Here is a 23,278-nt window from a genome sequence, read left to right on the forward strand (position 1 = left end):
TTGAACCTTAAGTACCTTACGGCACATAACAAGCTGTTATTCCAAAATAATGGATGTTGAAACATCAGGCACATCACTCTGAAGCTGAGCTGAGCTGAGCTGGTATACAAGGATTCCACTTGACATCCTGGCACAGAAATATTCAATGTTCTCTGGAAAGGTGTTGGGTCAAAAACTATAAAGGTATTTAAAATGTTACATGAAATGGACACCTTAGTGGATCAATTGGCAGAAACAATTTTAAAAAACCTACACAGCTTGCTACGTTATGTAGCAAAGCACTTGTTGAATATCCGAAATCCAGCATGGTGTCCACGTAGTTTTGTGGATATCATACTGCAAATTAAAGCAATCGTTTTGATGAGTCTATAGTGCACAACTCATAAAATAAAACTTCTGCCAAAATAAATAGTGTCATTAGATTTCTTTAGTGGGTCATTGGATTGTTTGGCAAGCAGAATGCTCAGATAGATTATCAGTTGAACTCTAGGTAAATATCAATTAGGTCTTATTGGGAAAGATTAGTACACAAAGCAAGACTGGCCTCAAAGTGGCCGCTTTGTTGGTGCTACAAAGCCAGCGCTAACGTAGAAGTCGTGGTTGCGCTCTTAAGGAAAACGTGTGTTTGGCAAAATTAGAATTTCCACAAAATAATAGAAAGAACTGCAAAATGTACTTGGGGGAGCTCTTTAATAAAAATCAGCCTTTCACAGGCTTTTAAGAAATATCTGTCTAGCAATAGAAGCTCCCACTTTTTCCTGGCACTGTGCGATTCGGTTTCCCTCTTCTGGAACAGATTACATTGGAGATCATTTCTGGGTGGAAGTGCACCAGACACAAAACTGGTCTGAGTACTTCAGTGCTGTATTATTGATAGTGAGCCTGATGGTTCCCCCATGTTGGGCACATGTCACCTGACATAATTATTCAGATAAAGTAAGCTTTCCATTTGTACCAACTTCTTTGGAGTAGAAAGCTGTGCACTATGTCTCACAGCCTGGTATGAAAACGTCAATGCCCAGGAGTGGAAAAGTCTGCAGAAATTGATGGATACAGCCCAGTCTGTCATAGGAAAAGCCCTCCCCAGCATTGATCACATTGACAAGGAGCCCTGCCACAAGAAAGCAGCACCCATCATCAAGGGCCCTACCATCCAGGCCATGATCTCTTCTCGCTACTACCATTGGGAAGGAGGTACAGAAACCTTAGGTCACACACCACCAGGTTCAGGAACAGTTATTACTATACAGACATCAGGCTCCTGAACTGGTGTGGATAACTTCACTCACCGCAACTCTGAACTGATCCCACAACCTACTGATTCTCTTTCAATGACTCCAAAACTCAATGTCACACATCAGGGGACTTATTAATAACTTGGTGCTGCATTCTACCTGGTTGCATCACCATCTGATATGGAGGAGCCACTGCACAGGGTCAGAAAAAGCTGCAGATGGTTGCAAACTCAACCAGCTACATCATCGGTTCTAGCTTCCCTCGCATCAAGGACACCTTCAATAGGTGATGCCTCAAAGGTAGCATCCATCACTGAGAGTAGATGTTGACAATACATTTACTTTGACTTTGATGATCCTCATGCAACAGCTCAGTAGAACTGGGGACACATCACATTACACGCTTTCCCAGATTTAAAAAAAAAGAGACACATTGCTGATGTCAGGAAACTGGCGGGTACCTTCAGAGATGTTTGAAGAATCTTCAGACATCTTCCTGAGTATAGAGACAGTTGACAGATTGCATACTTCTTTGACTTTGAACTATTGCAATGCCCATTCCATGCAAGCATCAGTGGCAACACTGCTGGCTGCAAACCATAACTGCAGGTATTGGTATGCTAAGACTGATGATGTGTTGGAATGGTGACAGTAGAGTAGGAGGTAAAGTAGAGTCCACCAGCAAAGGTACAACTCCAACAGACCCCTAACTAGGTATCTCTGATGGAGAACATACTCACAGATTTAGGTTTTCCAAGGATCTCATCACTGAGACAAGAAAATTCTGCGGAGAGACCGTTTCCATCTTCTGTCTGGACTATCCCTGGGCGAGGTCAAAGTCAGATTGAGTCTCAATATCTGTGCTACAGGACACACGCAGATGACCGCTGCAGAACCTTAGCCATGACAAGGCTGGCAAATACAAGAGGGGAGATAACAGCACTGGCAAGTTTGAACTGGGGTTAGTTAGCATGACTTTGTGTGCAAGAAATCATAGCTCTCAAATCTGTTCATTGATCTTTGAAGAGGTAATCAAGAGGATTAATAAGGCAGGGCAGTGAACATTATCCAGATGGACACTGCCCTGCCTCACTAATAAGGTCCTGCAAGGAGAATCGGTCTGTAAAATTAGATTGTATGGGACCCAGGGAGAGCTAGCTAAGTGGATACAAAATCACCTTGATGGTAAGAAGGGTGTTTTGCTGACTGGAGAGTAATATGCCACTGTGATCAGTTTGAGCTTTTTTGTTCACCAGTTACATACTGCTTATGATGAGAATGTAAAGATGGTGCTGACGAGTCACATTGACGGTTTACAGGCAGCAAAGAAGACCACTAACTGTTCTATTTATTACACTTTTTCTGGACTTCAATCCCTACAATCAGACGCAATTTACCTTTGGGAGTTGTGCTTTTGAACCATCTGCAAACTCTGCACGACTTGGCATTTTTTTGTGGTATCCTGTAGGATCCAGCATCTGCACCATCAGGAATGCAAGTACTGCAGCACTGGCCATGGCTGGTGTGGATTTGGGGCCCGATTGAACATGCAGGGCCTGAGCCCAAGAGCAGAAAATGGGAAATGGTATTTAATTCAACAAAACAAAAGAGCTGCTCATTGATTTCAGGGAGTGGGGCAGTGCACGTGTTTCTGATCACATCAACCACGTTGAAGTTGAGAGCTACAAGTTCCTATCACCAACAGCCTATCCTAGTCCAACCATATAGGTACCACAGCCAAGACAGCTCACCAATGCACCTACTTTCTCAGGAGGCTAAAGAAATTTAGTATGTCCTGATTGACCCTTACCAATTTTTAAGTGATACACCTTAGAAAGCTTTCTACCTGGATGTATAATGGCTCGGTATGGCAACTGCTCTACAGAACGGTTTCCTTGAGGGTAAATCTTGCCTGAAAAACTTGTTGGAATACTATGAGGAAGTAACAGGCAAGATAAATAAAGAAGAGTCTGTAGATGTTGTGTACTTGAATTTCCAGAAGACCTTTGAAACGGTGCCGCACGTGATACTGCTATACAAAATAAGAGCCCATGGTATCACAGGAAAGATACTTGCATGCATAGAAGGTTGGCTGGCTAGCAGGAGGCAAAGTGTGGGAGTAAGGAGGGTCTACTCTGGCTGACCGTGCCGACTAGGTGTGCTCTGCAGGGACTGGAGGTGGGACAGCGTCTTTTTATGGTGTATGTCAATGAGATGGATAATGGAAGTTTGGCTGTAGAAAGTAACGACTAGTGATGAAGGGATGTTATTCTGACTGGAGGTGTTCTACTGGGAGCAGTGTTGGGACTGACTGAGAAGTGTATAAATAGTTTGGACAGAAATGGGTGTGAGCCATGTAGTAACTTTGCAAATGATACAAAAATGGTGTGATTAGTGAGGAAGGTTGTCAAAGGATACAGAAGGATATAGATCCGTTAAAAGTATGGGTAAGGAAATGGCAGGTGTTATTTAATCTGGACACATGTAAGGTGCTGTATTTTAGGAAGTCAAGCATATGAGGAAAGAATGCAGTAAATGGCAGGACTTAGTAACTTTGATGCAGAGGCATCTTGAAGTGAAAGTCCATAGCTCTCTGAAAATGGGAATGAGAGTTTAGGGTGGTAACTTCCCGTTCTAGTCACTGCAGTACAAGATGTAACAGAAGCTCTGGAGAGGATGCAGAAGAGGTTCACCGGAATGTTGCCTGGACTAGAGAATATTAGCTACCAGGAGAAGTTGGGATTGTCTTTTCAGGAGCATAGGAGGCCGAGAGGTGACCTGTTAGGCATAAATAAAATGATGAGGGACAGAGACAGGATAGATAGTCAGAATTTTCCCCAGGGTGGAAATAACAAATATTACAGTGTATAGCTTTCAGTTAAGTGGGCCAAGACCTAGACCTCTGTGGTAAACTATGTATACCTGCCTGGACACGCCCCCTACTGACTGCTCCTGTGGCTCCTCCCACAGACCCCTGTATAAAGGCGATTGGGGCACTGCTCCTCCCTCAGTCTCCGAGATGTCGTGCTCCCTTTTTGCTGTTAATAAAAGCCTATCCTTCGCTTCCAGTCTCTGAGAGTTATTGATGGTGCATCAACCTCAAAACCTCCTTATGCAACTGGATCTTTGATTTCCTGACTTGCAGACCCCAGTTAGTTTGGATTGGCAACATTATCCCCTCTACAATCAGCATCAGCACAGGTGCACCACAAGGCCGTGAGCTTAGTCCCCTGATCTACTTGCTTTGTGCTTATGCCTGCAAAGCTAATCACAGCTCCAATGCCATATTTGAGTTTGCTGATGACACCACTGTCGTTCAACGTTCAGAGGGCGTTTATTATCAAAGTATGTATAAACTATACAAGCTTGAGATTCAGCTGCTTACAGTCAGCCACATGAAAGAAACCAATTTAAAAGAAGAGACCAACACCCAAAGCACAGTGAGAGAGACACACAGAGAAAATAACGCACAAATCGTGCAAAATAAAAGCGTTCAGAATGAAAGTGAGTCAATAGGCATGAAACCTGGAGCTGCCATAACCTCAGCCTCAGTTCATCACACACTGGGGCAAATGGCTGAATCAAAGGTGGGGATGAATTGGCATATAGGAGGGTAATCGAAAATCTGGCTGAATGGTGCCACAAAAGCAACATGGAGCATGTGGAGATCTTCCAACCACCAGGCATTCTTTCTTTCTTTCTTTCTTTCTTTCTTTCTTTTTTTTCTAAGGGGCAGTTAGGGGGGAGGGGTTAAGGGGAGGGGGTATGGGTTATATACATTGTTTTTTTCATACTTTGTAATCATTTAAAAATGCAATAAAAAATTATTTTAAAAAAAAAAAAAAAAAAAAGCAACCTCTCACTCAACGTAAGCAAACCAAAGAGCTGATCAATGACTACAAGAGGAGGAAACTGGAAGTCCATGAGCCAGAGGTGTAGAGGGCAATAACTTTAAATTCCTCAGCATTATCATTTCAGAAGTTTGTGAAGAATCGACAATTTCATCTAAAACTTTGAAAAGCTTCTATAGATACACAGTGGAGAATATACTGATGTCTTGCATCACAGCCTGGTTTGGAAGCACCAGTGCCCTTGAATGGAAAAGCCTACAAAACATAGTGTATTCAGCCCAGTCCATCACAGGAAAAGCTCTCCCCACCACTGAGTACACCTACAAAGAGCACTGTTACAGAAAGCAGCATCCATCAAAGACCCCTACCATTCAGGCCATACTCTCTCTGACTGCTATCATCAGGGAGGTAGTACAGGGGCCTCAGGTGCCCCACCACCAGGGTCAGGAACAGTTACTACCCTTCAACCAACGGGCCCCTGAACCAGAGTGGATAACTTCACTCACGCCAACACTGAACTGGTTTCACTACCTGCTGGCTCACTTTTAGCACTTTACAACTCATGTTCTCAATATTTATTGATTATTTTGTTTTTCCTTTTGTATTTGCACAGTTTGTCATCTTTTGCACATTGGTTAATTGTCTATGTATGCAGATTTTATTGTGTTTCTTTATACTTACTGTGAATAGCCGCAAGGAAATGAATTTATATGGTGACATATGTAGCACATTGTTTGCATTGATAATACACTTTCTTTGAATGGGAGAAAGTTTCAGGATTTACAAGTTATTTTTAGACAGGCTGGTAGCCTGCTGGAATGTACAACCAGAAGTGGTGGAAAGCCATCCATTCAAAAGCAGCGCTTCAGAGGCACTTCCACAAGTACATGAATAGGGAGAGAATGAAGGGATACAGACCACGTGTACGTAGATGGGATTAGTTTAGTGGGGATACCAGCGACTGCAGATTCTGGAATCAAGAGGCTGTGATGGAGGGTTTTAACTCAAAACATTGATAATTTCTTTCTTCTCTCTGAAGCCGTTCAACTCACTGAGTTCCTCCAGTAGATTGTTTGGAATTTGTTTAAATTGGCATCGCGCTTATCGTGGCTACTTTGTGATGTAAGTTTCTATGTTTTAGAAGCGCATGCCCAACAGCAATCAAGCACACTTCAAATTCAAATTCACTGTTTAGAACAAAGACCTTATTTGATTGGTACCTCATCCATCGCCGCTAATGTTCATTCTCTCCATTACCAGTGACTTACTGGAGGAACATAATGTGCTCCTATTTGGTGTTGTGTCCAGTCCTGGAATTCCCTCCCCAACAATGCTCCAGGAGCACCTTCACCACAGGACTACAGAGATTTAAGAAGGCAGTTCATTAGGTCACCTTCTAGTGGGAAATTGGGGATGGACAACATCATTAACAATGGAGTAACACAACATCTAATAAGCTCTTCAGCCCAATTGATCCATGATAATCAAGATTCCAATCTGAGCTCATCCCATATGCCTGAGTTTAGTCCATATCCCTCTACACCTTTCCTATCCATATACATAATATCAAATGCCTTTTAAATGTTGTCAATGAAGTGGTCTCAACCATCTCCTCTGGCAGCTCATTCCATGTACAGACCAGCCACTGGGAGAAAAAGTTACAGGATCATTGAATACTACAGCACAGAAACTGGCCCTTCAGCCCATCTAGACCATGCCAAACTATTAATCTGCCTAGCCCCAACAACCTGCACCCGGATCATAGCCTTCTTATCCAAATGTTGGAATCAAACCCGAATCCATAACTTCTGCTGGCGGGTCCTATCTATGTCACTCAAGATTTAAGGTTCTGTTATCATTCTGTTATGCACCAAGAGTAAAGTTGTACAGCAGCATAGCGGTTAGCACAATGCTTTACTGTGCCAGTGACCCGCATGCATATTCCGCCCCAGCCTGTAAGGATTTGTACATTCTCCCTGTGACCACCTTGGTTTCCTCCGGGTACTCTGGTTTTCTCCCACGGTCCAAACATGTATTGATTGGTAGGTTAATTGGCTATTGTAAATTGCTCCATGATTAGACTAGAATTAAATTGTGGGATTTCTGGGCGGAACAGCTGGAAGGGCCTCCTGCAGCCTATGTCTCAATAAAAAAAACAAATGCTCAACCTATCTCTGCAATTTGCCCCTTCATGTCCCAACAACACCTTCATAGCTCTCCTCTGCACTCTTTCCAGCCTACTGGCATCTTCTCTGTAGGAGAGTTGCTAAGACAGAAGAGAATATTCCAAACGCACCAATGACGAATTCAATTGCAAAGTAACCTCCAAACTTCTCCACTCACTGCCCTGATTGCTGGAGGCAAGCCTGCCAAACACTTTCTTCACCACTCTGTCTACCTGCAACACCACTTTGAGAGAACCATATCTTTTTACTCCAAAAATTTTCTGTTTTATAACTTATAGACAACTCTGTTTTACTATTAGTGTTACAGATAAGAGCTATTATCTTTGCTGGGTAAGATCACTGCAGCTAGCTATCCAATAGCATCTTCATCACATTGCATGACTTACAGCTGTTCAAGAAGGCTCTTTAACGCTCCCTTTCAAGTAATATTATCCCAGAAGTGCCAAAATTGTGAATGAAGAAAACAATGTTTCACACACAACAATTCAACTTATCCAGAGGAACATAAACCAAATGCTACAGGAACTCAACTGGTCAGGCAGCATCTATGGAGAGGAGTAAACATGGAACATAGAAATCTACAGCACATCACAGGCCCTTCGGCCCACAATGTTGTGCCGACCATGTAACCTACTCTGAAAACTGCCTAGAATTTCCCTAGCGCAGAGCCCTCTATTTTTTTAAGCTCCACATATCTATCTAAGAGGTTCTTACAAGACTCCATTGCATCTGCAATAAAGAGCTGACATTTTGGGCCAAGACCCTTCATCAACTCTACTGTCTTGTACAATTGCGATTTCTGGGCCTCAGCCAGAAACACTGGGTCTTTATTCCTCTCCATACATGTTGCCTGACATGCTGAGTTACTCCAGCACTTTGAGTGTGTTACTCTGGCTTTCCAGCATCTATGTTTCTGTACCCAATTTATCCATCTGTGTCACCAACTACCTAAATATTTACTTTCTGCTGTGTAAAGTGGAAAGCCTGTCTAAACAAATCAAAATTAGCCCTTGCTGTACCTCTCTTTGACAAAACCTCAGTCAAAAATATTTTAACCAATGCTAGGACATGCAGTTTGACGATTCTCACTAGGACGGACTTTAGGAATCAACCATCTATTGCAGGACTGACATCAGTTGGGATTTAAAACAATTCAGAAGATTCTCATGGATGTCTTCCAAAATTGCTGCACATATTCACACAGTCTGATTTTACAGATCTTTAGGATTGAGATGTGAACTCACTAACTTTGGGCTGCTGGTCCACTTTGTTACTTCGGCATATGACAATGGGCCATTAACTCAAGCTGCATTGGATGCTTATGTCATGTGCATAATATCACTGTGAATTCATATGTATTCTTAGAAAACATGCATTCCTAGATAAAGAGCTGCAACAATAACTAAAACCTTTTAAATGGTCATAACTAGTTTCAGAGCACTTTAGGAGAAGGCACACAGATGGTATAGAGAGGCAAGGGACTGATCAAAGCTTCTCTCCCTTCTGAATTATGCACTACTCCAGCAAAATGACATGGCAAATGCTTTTGAGCAATCTGCTGAATTCAAGGGGGCTTTGAAGGGCTGTAGCAGAAATTAGGATGATCTCTGCTTCTGGTAGGCGCAGCCAGAAGTTATTATGGAATAAGTAATATCAATTCAGGTGAAAATGGCAGAAGGCTGTACTTTTGTGACTGAGGATGTGAAGTCAAAGGATCCTTTAATGCTCACTGCCACCACTAGCTTATTCTGAAATATGGTTCTAATCACATGCAGCCAGCTAAACGTAGGGTAGCAAAAACAAGAAAGCATAGGTTTAAGGTGAGGAGGGGAATTTCATAGGAGATGTGAAGTGCAAGATTTATTTTTACAAAGCAGAGATTGATATCTGGGAGGTGCTGCCAGAGGACATGGCGAAATCAGATCCAATTATTAGGTTTAGGAGGCATTTAGACTCTCAAATAGAGAGGGTACAGAATGATACCATTGTAATTCAGACAAACTGGATTAGCATAGATGGGCAAAAGGTCAGCATGGTCACAATGGGCCAAAGGACCTGTTACTGTGCTGTACAGTCTATCACCGAGTTCATACACACTACACTTCTTCATCCAGGGACCATAAGATTTATGCCCCTTTGCTTCTCATGCATTCCTGAATTTCATTGCCTACTATTGGGAGCTGAAATCTCAGCAGGTTGTGTGAATGTCTTCCCTATTGTCCTTTGCCCGTTTCCCTACTTCTCCTCCTTCGAGGGGTACATGAAAAGATCTTGGGGAGATTCTTGCTGGGCAGAGACAGCAGTTCTGATCAGAATGACTGACATTCAGGTGTGAGGAAATATCTTACTCCCAGGCAGACTCTGTCAAAGCAAGAAGTCTATGACCAACTGATGGCAGAAGCTATAGGGCCAATGGTAAAGCTAGGTCTACTGAATATACCGTATGCTGAACAATTGTCTGTGAATTCTATACCAGATCAAACATTGCATCTGATCATGGCGGTGCAAGGCATAGAACTATTATAAATTGATCATTAATGGAAAAAAGCAGATAATGAGTTCATGGTTTAAAGACACAGTGCCGCAAGTATATGATATCCATCGTTAAGGGCCATCACCATCTGGAACATGCCCCCTTTGTGGTACTACCACAGGGGAGGGGTTGTAGGTTTTACCTACACTCAAGGTTTTAGGTACAGCTTCTTCCCCTCTGCCATCTGGTTTCTGAACAGTTCATAAACATTACATCACTATTCCTGTCTTGCACAACTTACAGTAAGATTCATGTCTTGCACTGTATTTCTGCCACAATGCAACAAACTTCATGATGTATGTCAGTGATAATAAGCCTAATTTCATTTCTGTCTACTCTCATTGTCTCTGATAATTTTATGAACTATCAGTCTCCCGTCAGCCTCTGCCTCTTCTTACAGCACGTCTTCTAATCCAGGCAGCATCCTGGTAAACCTCTTCTGCACCCTCTCCAAAGCGTCAACATCTCTTCTATGATGGGGCATCCAAAATTGAAGCAATACACCAGATGGGGCTTAACTAGAGTTCTTTAAAGCTACTATATAACTTCCCAACTCTTGAACTCAGCTCCTCACCTATAAAGGCAAGCAGCCACATGCACTCTTTACTAGTCTATCAACCTTTGTTATTACTTTCAGGGAGCTATGGATTTTGACCCAAGATCCCTCTGTATATAAACATTGTTAAGGGTCTTTCCATATATTGTGTACTGGCCATTTACATCTGATCTCCCAAAGTGCAACACTTTAACATTTGATCGGGTTAAACTCCACCTTCTACTTCTCTGCCCGTGCCTGCAACTCATCTATATCCCACTGTATAATTTGGAGTCATCTAGACTATCCACACCACCACCAAACTTCATGATGCCTGCAAACTCACTCATCTAGTTTTCCCCTAGGTCATTTAGATACGTCTCAAACAGCAAAGGTTCCACTACAGATTCCTGCCAAACACCATTAGTCACAGAACCAGAGTAAGTCCCATTGACCACTATCCTCTCTCCACTTGGATTCAGAATTGGCTGGTCCATAGAATACAGTCAATTCACCATTTAAGATGCCAATTAAGACACAGATCTTAACCCATGCATAGGTTAAAGGTCTTAAAAACATCTCAATGTTATTTTTGCCAGTTTGGAGTTCTTTCTCTACATCTTTGTCTGTCACCTTCTCTTTCTCCCTTTAAAAGTTCCTCGAGAAACATCTTTTTCTGTTACTCGTATTGCCTTATATGGCTCATGGCAAATTTTATTTGCTTACACTCCGGCAAATCACTTGGGCATGTTTTCTACTTTAACAGTTTATATCAATAACGTAACCTAGAAATTCTATTATCCCTAATAGTGCCGTCGCGGTGCTCCATTCAGCTGCTTTAATTGTGGGCTCATTGCTTCAAACTTCAGTAATGCCCAAGGTCATTACCCTACCCTGCCATTCCCCCTCCCACTCCTCCTCCTTGCAACAAGTCATGCTGCAGACGGCCTCTGTTCATTTGGCTAAATAATATATTCCCAAAGGAGGCACAGGCTTGTGTATCCTCAAGTGTTAATGTGAAAATTGTGAAGTGGCCTCAAACTCAGGAGAAGTTGCTTCGATTTCCGCTGCACTGCCACTCTCCAGAGACACAAGTCTCACAACTGCGTAACCAGCACAAATACATTGATTTGCTTTAGCAGCTTATTGGACATCAACCAACAACTAAACTGTCGGTACCTGGCATTTCCTCTACATGGTGCTGTTGAGGGCCTTTCCCGTTTCTGAATGGCGATCATTTGAAAGCTTTGTGTTAGTTGGGTGCTTGAGGTACAATGTGTTAGTTAGCTTTGTTCTGCATATACCTGGCAGACATTTTATCACAGAACATAAAGCAGTGCAGCACAGCAGAGCCAACAAAGTTGTGCCAACCTTATAACCCACACTAAGGATCAAGCAAATTCCTTCCTTACACATAGTCCTCCATTTGTCTATCCAAGACTCTCTCAAATGTCCTGAATACATCTGCCTCTACCAATACCCTGGCAGCTCATTCCAAGCTATTACAAAGCTTACCTCTGACCTTCCCCTACATTTTCATTCAGTCACCTTAATATTTTGCCTCCTCATATTAGCTATTTCCACCCTAGGGAAAAGATTCTGGCGGGTCACTTGACCTCTGCCTCTCGTTATTTTTAACATCTCTATCAAGTCACCTCTCAGCCTCCTTTGCTCCAATGTGAAAAGACATATTTCAGTCGACCCATCCTCATAAGAAATGCGCTCTAATCCAGGCAGCATCATGGTAAATCTCCTCTGCACCCTCTCTAAAGCTTCTATATCCTTTCTATATATGAGGAAACTGGAATGCAATACTCCAAGTGTGGTCTAACTAGTGTCGTAAAGAGCTACAATACCTTGCAGCTCTTGAACTTAATCCTACGACGAATGAAGGCCAACACAACATACCCCTTCTTAATCACTCTACTAACTTGTGTGACAACTTGTGAGGGATCTATGGACGTGGACTCCAAGAATCCCCTGCTCTTCCACATTGGTAAGGAAGCTGAAGTCACCCATAACAACAACTGGTGATGTTGCATCTATCCAAAATATGCCTCCTAATCTGCTCCTTGCTGTCTCTGTTGCTATTGGTGGGGAGGGGTGTGTGGAATACTGAATAGTGTGATTTCTCCCTTCTTGCGGCTGTGATACTATCCCCGATTAGCAATGCCACTCCCCACCTCTTTCATCTTCCTCCCCGTTACTTTTGAAACATCTAACCCCAGAACATCCAGCAGCCCTTATGATAGCCAAGTCTCTGTAATGGCCATAGCATTTGCAGCGACATTGACCAAGGCAGCCTCTGGCACTGTGCATCATTGTGGCTATTTGCCACTCTAAGAGAACTGGTGGGATAACACCTGGCTTAGTTTCAGTTTATATCTTGTACTAGCACACTAGAACTAAAAATAAGGCTATGTTAATTATTTTATGCAATGATTTTAGTTAAGACATTGATCTTCATAACAACTTACCTCTAGCCTCTTTGCTCTCAGCATCAGCTGTGACTGAAGTCACAAAAGATTCAAAATCCTGATCTAGCAATACAATTCTTTCCTTTGTTGCATGTGTGTCTTCCTTTCGAACTGGTGCACAAGGCCCTTCCTTATCTCTTCGCTCTGTGCCACATTTATCCTCCTCAAGCTCATCGCCAGAGTCTGCACTTTTGATGCTGAGGCGTCTAATGCGGGAAACCGAGTCCACTTCTTTCATACGGGCCAAGCGATCCAGAGCTGTGCGGCTGGGAGACGCCGCAAGTTTACCTTGCAAGGCTTCGATTATTCCTGTCGTGTTTCGACCTTTCCTCTCCGGACCCGTTAGAGAAACGGCTTTGCTTTCGGTGCCAAAGAAGCAATTTTTGTCAGCCCAGTTATAAAACTCTTGGAAAGGTTCATGAAAAATTTCATTGATGATGGCCCTTTTCCCCAACTGTAGTTCTTTGTTACTTTCAGTAACATGCTTTGAAAATTTATTCTGGAGCACATTATTTCCATTTGGTAACCACGCTCCATAGACTGGGCTGCCTTTCCATTCCAATTGTTTGCCAGATTCCAAGCCTTTTCCCACTCCGTGCACCAGTACTTCTCCTGAAGTACATTTACTGTTTGCCATATGACTGCAGGTACTGTCCAGCTCCTCTTCAGAGGAAGACTTTGCCTCATTTTCTCCATCTTCATGTTGAGCTTTCTTTGTTGGGGAAATCAAGGCTTCCACTGCCACGTCAATACCTAAAATCCTGGCAGCTCTTTCTTCAAATGATTCACTTTTGGAAATTCCTTTCACTGTTTTCCGCTCAAAGAGGTCGTCCAGGTTGTCAGTGAGTGGTTTTGGGCTTTTGCAAGAATTTAAAGAGCTAAGATCAGTTTCTGAATAAATCTCATCGCTGTTAAATTGAGAGAACATCTTTCTAGTAATGCCATTACATTCACTTTCTGGAGCTGGCACATTTCTTTTACCTGCAGCCTTATTGCTGACTAATGAATTTTCAATTATCTCGCCTGCCTTTCTTTCACTCAGTTGATAGATGGGCTTACTAACGCCATTGATGTTTATGCGTTGACTTTTGCAACTGGAGTCCTCTACATTCTTTTCATTGTTTAATTTAGTGAACTGCGCATTTTTTGCTGAAAATACATTTAATACTGTGCTGCTTTTAGTATTTGCTGTTGTTTTGCTGATTGGTTTATGGAGGGGATTACTCAGCTGGCTGCTCAGCTTGTTGTTGTCGGCAGATACTCGAAATGGTTTCTGTACCTCAAGGGTAATATTGGGATAACCTGGGGAGTGTTTATTAATTCCACAGTCCAAGTTTTCTTTGGAAGTATTTCTATTGGCCAATAGTTTTTCAGGCACAAACAGCTCAGAGTTGTCACAGGAAGGCATTTGAGTGCTTGGAAAGGCGATGTCTGAACTTAACGACTGGGGCGTTGAAAGCTCACTCTCCTTTTGTGGTGCCTGATTGTTCTCCTCCTGTTCCTGAATCTCTTTGTTGAAATTTTCCAGCTCGCTGATTGCGTCCCAAGGACGCCTGTTTACAGGCTTCAGGAGAAACTGCCCGAAGCCCACAGGTGCTTTGCCATTGTTGGATGACGTCTGTGGACAGGTTCGGTTCTCTTCCACCTGCTCTTCTGAACTTACATCTCTGCCTTTCTCAAAGGGGCTTTTTGAGGCTCCTTCCAGCTGATTTTTGTGTGGTTTAATTACCTGATATTGTGTAGGTGTTGTCCTTGAGAAAGCACTATTTTTGGATGGATGCAAGCTTGTCAGACCATGTATTGGATGGTTACTGAGCTTCTGTTTCTGGTCAGAGATGGCAGCAGCACCTGTACTTACTTTATCCCCCTGCTCTAATAAAAGAGTTTCAGATTCTGAGTGGCTCTGGTTGCCCTTGGCAACATTTTTTATGGCACTGGTGAATGATTGAGTAGAGCGAGGGCCTTTACTGAAACTTGTTTGTGTTTCCTGATCTTTGTACTGGTCACCTGGCCAAGAGCCAGAGGCTCGCAACACTCTGTGCTGGTTAAAGTTATAGCCGACTGCGCGTTTATTGCTGACTTCAGTCCAGGGCTCCAGTTTCTTCAGCCCATTTTCTGACATCATGTTTCCAGTCAATGCTTGTAACTCCAAGTCAGAAGAGGACATGCTCAAAAAACTTTGTTCAGTTAAATTTCCAGTGCTATCACTCATGGACTTTTCAACATTTCCATTTCCTATGTCACTATTAAGGGCATTTTCATTTGACCCTCCTTCGGAATTACTGAGTGGAACGGACACGAGGCAAAATATTGTTTCTGTCATTCTTCTTTTTGGCTGTTTCTTTCCTTGCACGTCAAAACACTGAGAATCTGGCTCCCATTTCTTTACCTGGGTCACTGTTTCAGTAGAACATTGGTTTGCTTGCAGTTTTCCTTCAGATTTGGTACTTGATTGTGGAAAGTGTGCCGGATGGTTTGTGGTTGAAATAATCCTTGAAGAGGGTTCGCACTGGCCAACTACAAATGGTTTGTAACAATGGTCCAACTTTGTTCTGTTCTCACTCTCTGGCTTACATGCCACCAACCATTTGTTAGCAGCCGAAGGATCAGTTATTGGCTTCAGGCCTGCCTGAATAGAGTAAAGTGACCCTGATGGAACAGAGAAGGCACTATGACGGTGTGGTGACCCAAGCATCTTATTTCTATCTGTAATTTGGTCTGTTGCATTCCATTGTACTTGCTTATAATCCATTTCTTCAGGCTGCTTGTCAGATTGCACTACTGTAATATGCCTAATCCGAGGATCAGTAAATGGTATGTACTTGACAAAAGCCTTTTGATCATCGGCGTATCCATTATGCGATGTGTTGTGGCTTTCCCGAGGATGAGGGACACCGTTACCTATTTCATCATTCATATTCTTGTCCTGTAGCAAATGCTGCTTTGCACCATGATCAACATAAGCTTGTCTTTCATCAGTCTGATTGCTCTCCTCATTTTTTGAGCACCAGTGAGCCTGATCTGTATGAGTCCTTACTGACTGAGAGAGTTGATATGTATTGTTGTCACAACTAGGCACTTTATCAAAACCTATCTGACCAACTTTTTGATGAGGTGGCGTTTTATAGGATGGGGGAGGCACATAGACAGGAGGCTCCAAGTTGCTACTAGCAAGAACTTGGGGACAATTATTATGGTCAGCACCTACTTCAGTGTCCTTGGCAAAATACACACCTTGCCCTTCATTTGCTTCAGGCACAAGGAGACTAGGGATCATTTCTGAACTTCTCCTAATTTGCTGATATAGTTCATAAGAGGGAGGTTTCAGTGGTCTGTTGAACTTTGCTTTGGGCAGTTGAGTAAACGGAGTACTCTGCCTGGCGGTTTCCCTCCATTTTGTACTTGTTTGAGGATTACAGTAAGAACTGCTGTTTTGCAACACATGAAAATTGTTTGAACACAGATTTTCCTGCCTGCTTCTATTAAAGCCAGACGCTGTTATGTAATGGAGCCCTGTCTGAAATTCCTTGCCATTGCTGTCTGGAATGACCCGAGGCAATGACTGAGACTTCCCTTTTTTAACATATCCCATTCCTTCTCTTTGAAATACTTCATCACTAACCATCTTGGGCAACATATTTTGTCTCAGCCCGTTTCCATCACTGTCAGACAAATGTCTTCCTAAAGTTGACTTCCATTCCTTGGTCCCCAAGCTTTGACACTTCCGATCCATTGGCGCTCTCCACTTGCCTTCGCACACCTCTCTCTCAACTATACTCTGACCTTCTGCTATCCAACTCTTTTGCTGATCTGGTCTACTTGCTTCTGTCACCTGCTGCTTGTTCTTCATCAGTTGATCTTGTGATCCTCTCTCTTGTTTTTCGGTTTTCAGAATAGTTTGAGTTTTCATCATGTTACTTCCTTCTGAGCCTCCTCGATTTGTATAATTTAGTAAAACACTGAAGTCTTGTCCTCTTCTTTTCCAGTAGGTGACATCTTTACCCGAGTTGGGCCTCGATGAACAGGGTAATGAAGGACCACTGTTTAACCTGTAACATAGATGAAGACGATGGTTCACACTTGAGAAATTTGAATTTTGTTAAGAAAGCCTTACTGATTTCTCACTAATGATTTGCAAAATAGCTCTGAGAACAACCAGTTTTATAAATAATACACCAAATTAACAAAGCCGACGAGATTCATGTTTAATCACATAGGAGGTGAATTGTGCCAATATTTTTTTTGCTTAAGCAACTTGCTTTTAGCTTGAATTAAGGTTTATTGAAAATAAAGCATTTAATAATATTCCCCTACCCAAAGAAAGATTAACTTGAAATGAAAGGGGGAAGGGGAGGGGAGGGGAGGGAGGTGGGACTTACCCCTGACATCCCCTCTGTACTTACTTCCAAGCACCTTAAAACTATGCCCCCTCGTGTTAGCCATTTCAGCCCTGGGAAAAAACCTCTGGCTATCCACAGGATCAACGCCTCTCATTATCTTGTACACCTCTATCAGGTCACCTCTCATTCTCCATCACTCCAAGGAGAAAAGGCCAAGTTCACTCAACCTATTCTCATAAGGTATGCTCTCTACTCCGGGCAACATCCTTGTAAACCTCGTCTTCACTCTCTCGATAGTATCCACATCTTTCCTGTAGTGAGGTGACCAGAACCGAACACAGTACTCCAAATGGGTTCTGACAAAGGTCTTATATAGCTGCACCATTATCTTACAGCTCCTGAATGCAACACCAAGGTTGATGAAAGCCAACACACCATACGCCTTCTTAACAACATTGTCAGCCTGTGAAGCAGCTTCGAGTGTCCTATGGACGCTGACCCCAAGATCTCTCTGATCTTCTACACTGCCAAGATTCTTACCATTAATACTATATTCTGTCTTCAAATTTGACCTACCAAATTGAACCACCTCACACTTATCTGGGTTGAACTCCATCTGCCACTTCTCAGCCCATTTCTATATCCTGTCAATGTCCTACTGTAACATCTGACAACCCTTCAGACTATCCACAACAGCCCCAATCTTTGTGTCAGCGAACTTGCCAGCCCACCCTTCTACTTCTTCATCTAGGTCACTTATAAGAATCACAAAGAGAAAGGGTCCCAGAACAGATCCCTATAGAACACTTCTGTTCACCGATCTCCATGTAGAATACGAATTGTCTACAACCACCCTTTGCCTTTTTGTGGGCAAGCCAATTCTGGATCCACAAAGCAAGGTCTCCTTGGATCCCATGTCTCCTTACTTCCTGAATGAGCCTTGCCTGGGAAACCTTATCAAATGCCTGACTAAAATCCATATACACTACATCCACTGCTCGATCTTCATCAATATGTTTTGTTACATCCTCAAAGAATTCAATCAGCCTCGTAAGGCACAACCTGTCCTTGACAAAGTCATGCTGACTGTCCACAATCAGATCATGTCTGTCCAAATGTCCATAAATCCTGCCTCTCAGGATCTTCTCCAACAAATTGCCCACCACTGAAGTAAGACTCATTGGTCTATAATTTCCTGGGTTATCTCTCCTCCCTTTCTTAAACATTTGCACCCTCAATCCTCCACTACTTCTCCTGTCCCTATTGATGATGTGAAGATCATTGCCAGATGCTCAGGAATCTACACCCGCACCCCCCCCCCCAACTCTTCCCACAGTAGCCTGGGGTATATCGCATCTGGTCCCAGCAATTTAACTCAATGCTTTCAAAAGCTCCTGCACATCCTCTTTCTTAATGTCTATATGCTCAAGCATTTCAGTCCACTGTAAGTCATCCCCACAATTGCCAAGGTCCATTTCCTTGGTGAATACTGAAGCTAAGTACCTCCTCTGACTCCATGCACACGTTTCCACTATCACACCTGATTGGTCCTGTTCTCACACGGCTCATCCTCTTGCTCTTCACATACTTATAGAATGCCTTGGAGTTTTCCTTAATCTTGCTCACCAAGGCCCTCTCATGGTCCCTTCTGGCTCTCCTAATTTCATTCTTCAGCTCCTTCCTGGCAAGTTTCTAGAACTCTATCAATAACTTGTTTCTTGAACCTTTCATAAGCTTTTCTTTTCTTCTTAAACATTGTACAGTATGGTTCTTTTATGCTACCATCCTTTCCCTGCCTCAATGGAACATACCTAAGCAGAACGCCATACAAATGTTCCCTGACATTTGCCACATTTCTGTTGTGTATTTCCCTGAGAACACTTGCTCCCAATTTATGCTCTCAGGTTCCTGCCTAATAACATCATATTTCCCCCTACCCCAACTAAATATCTTCCCAAATTGTCTGCTCCTATCCCTCTCTAGTGCTATGGTAAAGAAGACAGAATTGTGATCACAATCTCCAAACTGCTCTCCCACCGAGAGATCTGACACCTGACCAGGTTCATTTCCCAATACCAAATCAAGTACAACCTCTCCTCTGGTTGGCTTATCTACATATTGCATCAGTAAACCTACCTGAACACACCTAACAAAATCAACCCCATCCAAACACCTTGCTCTAAGGAGATGCCAGTCAATATTAGGAAAGTAAAAGTGTCCAGTCACAACAACCCTATTATTATTGCACCATTCCAGAATATGCCTCCCTAAGAAACAGAGTAATGGGGGAGAGAGAAATGACAGACCAACTTAGTAAGCATTTTGTGTCAGTTTTCTCGGTGCAAGACATTAACAGTACGCCAGAAATTCAAGAGTATCAATGGGCAGAAGTGAGTGTAGTTGCTATCGCTAAGAAGAAAGAAAGTGCTTGGGAAGCTGACAGATCTGAAGGTAGATAATTTACATGAGCCAGATGCACTACACCACAGGTTCTGACGTGGGTAGCTGAAGAGATGGTGGATGCATTACAACTAATCTTTCAAGAATGACTAGGTTTTGGATTGGTTCCAGAGGACAGGACAATTGCAGATGTCATTCCACTTTTTAAGAAGGAAGAGAGGCAGTAAGAAGGAAATTATAGGCCAGCTAGCTTGACTTCAGTGGTTGGGTAGATGTTGGATCCGTTAGTATGGATGAAGTTTCAGGGTTCCTGGAGGCACAGAGTAAAATAGGCCGAAGTCAGCATGGTTTCCTTAAGTGAAATCTTGCCTGACAAATCTATTGGAACTCTGAGAAATTAATAGGCAAGATAGACAAAGGTGAGTCAGTGGATGTTCTCTACTTGGATTTTCCGAAGTTCTTTGACAAGATGTCTCACATAAGGTTGCTTAACAAGGTAATCCATGGTAATACAGGATAGATACTGGCATGGATAGAAGACTAGGTGACTGGCAGGAGGCAAAGAGTGGGAATAAAGGAGTCCTTAACTGGTAGAGTACCAGTGACTAGAGATGTTCTGCAGTGGTCAATGTTGGGACCATTTCTTTTCATGTTATACATCAATGATTTGGATGACAGAATTGTTGGCTCTGTGGACAATATGAAGATAGGTGAAGGGGCAGGAAGTGTTAAGCAAGCAAGGAGTCTGCAGATAAGGAGAATGGGCAAGGTGTGGCAGATGGAATAGAGTGTCAGGAAGTGCATGGTCATGCATGATGGTAGAATGAATAAAGGCATAAAATATTTTATAAATGGGGGAAAGTTCAAAAACTTTCCTTTTATGAAGATATTTTTGGGCCGATTGACAACATGTCCTGCCCTGAGCAGTTGGGCTGACGTCATCAAGGTTGAAACTGCTGGCAGTCCAGCTCAAGAGAGGACCTCGGTATTGGAGACCTTGTCTCGCCAGGTGATCTTCATCAGAGAAAGTAGGTGATGTTGGTCAAGCTGGCGTAAGTGACTCTGATATGGGCACAACATTTCACATTCGTATAACAAGGCTGATATGACAACAGCCCTGTATACCTTGCGCTTGGTGGCCAACCTGATGTTCTGTGACCAAACTCGATCTTTCAGCTGACCAAAGGCAAAGCAGCTTTTCTGGTTCTTGACTCAATCTCTCCATCCAGAGAAGATGAGGATGTTATTACAATGCCCAGATAACAAAACTTTGAGATGAGTGTCATCAATGAGGACAGTTGGTTCTTCATGGCTTGAGCCACAAGCCGGTTGGTACAAAACTGTCGTCTTTTTCAGGCTGATTGTCAGTCCGAAGCTTTTGGCTGCACTGACAAAGCGACTGGTGATTTCCTGTAAGTCTTCGAGAGAGTGGGTAACCAGTGCATAGTCATCAGCAAACTGCAGCTCATGCGCCACAATGTCCCTGAGTTTTGTTTTTGCTCTGTCTTGCGAGGTTGAGGAGCCGCCATCAACCCTTGTTTGTAGGAAGACCCCTGACTTCAGGTCTGATGTGGCATCCTGAAGAACAGCAGCGAAGAATAGTCCAGACAGAGTAGGAGCTAAAACACAACCCTGTTTTACGCTGTTGCTTATGGGAAATGGGTCTGACAACTCACCACACATGTTGATACGGTTTTCCATGCCTTCGTGGAACTGACGGATGATGTTGGTTAGGCATGGGGGGGGGGGGGGAAACCAAATTTTGGTAGGAGCTTCCACCGGCCATCTCTACCAACAGTGTCAAACGCTTTGATTAGATCAACAAATGTGACATAGAGACTTCTCTGCTGCTCAACACATTTCTCTTGGAGCTGCCTCAGTGAGAAGATCATGTCCACTGTACTACGGCCTGTTCGAAAACCACACTTGCTTTCTGGAAGGATGTTGTCACTGATGTTGGACACCAAGCATCTAAGGGTGATCTTTGTGAGGCATTTTCCCGCAACTGACAGAAGAGAGATGCCACGGTAATTGTTACAGTCTCCCTTGTTCTTATAGATGGTCATGACTGATGCATCTTTGAAGTCTTGTGGTAGTTCTGCAGTTCCCCACAACTTTGTGAACAGCTGGTGCAGGCATGATGTCAGTGTGTTACCACTATGCTGGTAGATCTCAGCTGTGATACCATCAGACCCTGGTGCTTTGTTGGGTTTTAGCTATTTGATGGCTTTGATGACCTCGTGAAGAGTAGGGAGAGCGTCTAGCTTGAACAGTATGGGTTGAGGGTGTACTCTGCCCTGTGCTTCATCAGTGATGGTTCTGGGTCTGTTCAGCAGCTCGTGGAAGTGTTCTTGCCATCTCTTCATATGCTCTGACGTCTCAGTGAAGATGGATGTACTGTCCTTGCTCAGGAGTTGTGCGGTGCCTTGCTCTGGTGGACCATACACAACCTTGATTCCTCCATAGAAGCTTCTTGAGTCATTACAGTCAGCAAAGGCTTGTAACTCGTTGGCCTTGTTTGCCCACCACTGGTCTTTCATAGCTCTGAGCTGCCTCTGCAAAATTGATTTGCACTCAAAAAGGCACGTTTATTGGAACTTAAGTTTGGGTGTCGAAGAAGAGCCTGGTGTGCAGCTGCCTTAGCTCTTAGAAGGTCCTGCACAGATTGGTTGCTCTCATCAAACCAGTCCTGATGCTTGCACTTGACTTTCCCCAAGGTGTCCTGGTCAGCAGTGTAGACCGTTTCTTTGAAGGTATCCCAGTGCTCAGTAATATCATCTGGTGGATTCTCAACCAGTCTGCTTAGAGCAGTTTCCATAGAGGATTTCAGTGCATCAGCACACTCACGGTGTTTCAGTTTGGTGGTGTTCAGCTGTTTGGGTGGTTTGGCAGCATTTAGTCTGCGTGGAGGATTGATCGATAGACATAGATCCGACCACACCATTTGATGATCAGTTGAGCACTCAGCTCCACACTTAACTCTGGTGATACGACTGTCAGAGATGTCTCGTTGTCAGGTGATGACATGGTCAATGAGATGCCAGCTTTTAGATCGTGGATGCATCCATGTGCATTTGAGCTTGTCTGGCAATCTGAACCGTATGTAAGTAATGCACAGTTTGAATTCTGTGCACATCGAGAGGAGCAGTAGGCCGTTACCATTACTGTTGCCAACCCTTTGGCGTCCAGTCACACCAGGCCACACAGTGGACTTCTTGCCAACCTAAGCATTAAAGTTTCCCAGCAACAGCAGCTTATGGGAAGTTGCCACACTACTGATGGTGGTTTTCAGCTCACTGGAGAATGCCTCGACTTCACTGGGATTAGTCAGAGTTGGGGCGTAAACGATGACTATGGTGAGGTGGCGCTTTCCTTGCAGAGGTGTACGCAAGGTCTGGATTCGGTTATTTACAGCAACAGACAGGGTCAGTAGCTTTGATAATAAACGTAGTTTGAACTTTGACTTGGGAGTCCTTGTCCCGGACTTCCTTAAAGTTAGCTTGCAGGTGGAGTCGGTGGTAAGGAAGGCAAATGCAAAGTTAACATTCATTTTGTGTGGTCTAGAATGCAAGAACAAAAATGTAATGCTTTGGTGTCATAAGCATTGGTTAGACCGCACTTAAGAGTATCGTGAGTGGTTTTGAATCTTTATCTTTTTCTTTTCTTAGGAAAAGGAAACTAAGAAAACTTAGATAAGTACACTACCTGTGACTCCACCCAC

At 43.3% G+C, this 23,278-nt stretch overlaps 1 protein-coding gene across 7 annotated transcripts in view; it reads right to left on the minus strand.

Moving 5' to 3' along the window:
• The window catches only part of jcada (junctional cadherin 5 associated a), a 203,419-nt gene that overhangs the window by 12,110 nt on the left and 168,031 nt on the right, over positions 1-23,278 (minus strand). For all 7 annotated transcript variants that reach the window (XM_059971991.1, XM_059971993.1, XM_059971992.1 and 4 more), the window contains one exon: positions 12,818-16,866. In XM_059971991.1, coding sequence (XP_059827974.1) covers positions 12,818-16,866 — 4,049 coding nt within the window. The remainder of the gene's footprint in view (positions 1-12,817; positions 16,867-23,278) is intronic.

This window comes from Hypanus sabinus, chromosome 6 (genome assembly GCF_030144855.1).
Source record: "Hypanus sabinus isolate sHypSab1 chromosome 6, sHypSab1.hap1, whole genome shotgun sequence".
Classification (NCBI taxonomy): Eukaryota; Metazoa; Chordata; class Chondrichthyes; order Myliobatiformes; family Dasyatidae; genus Hypanus; species Hypanus sabinus.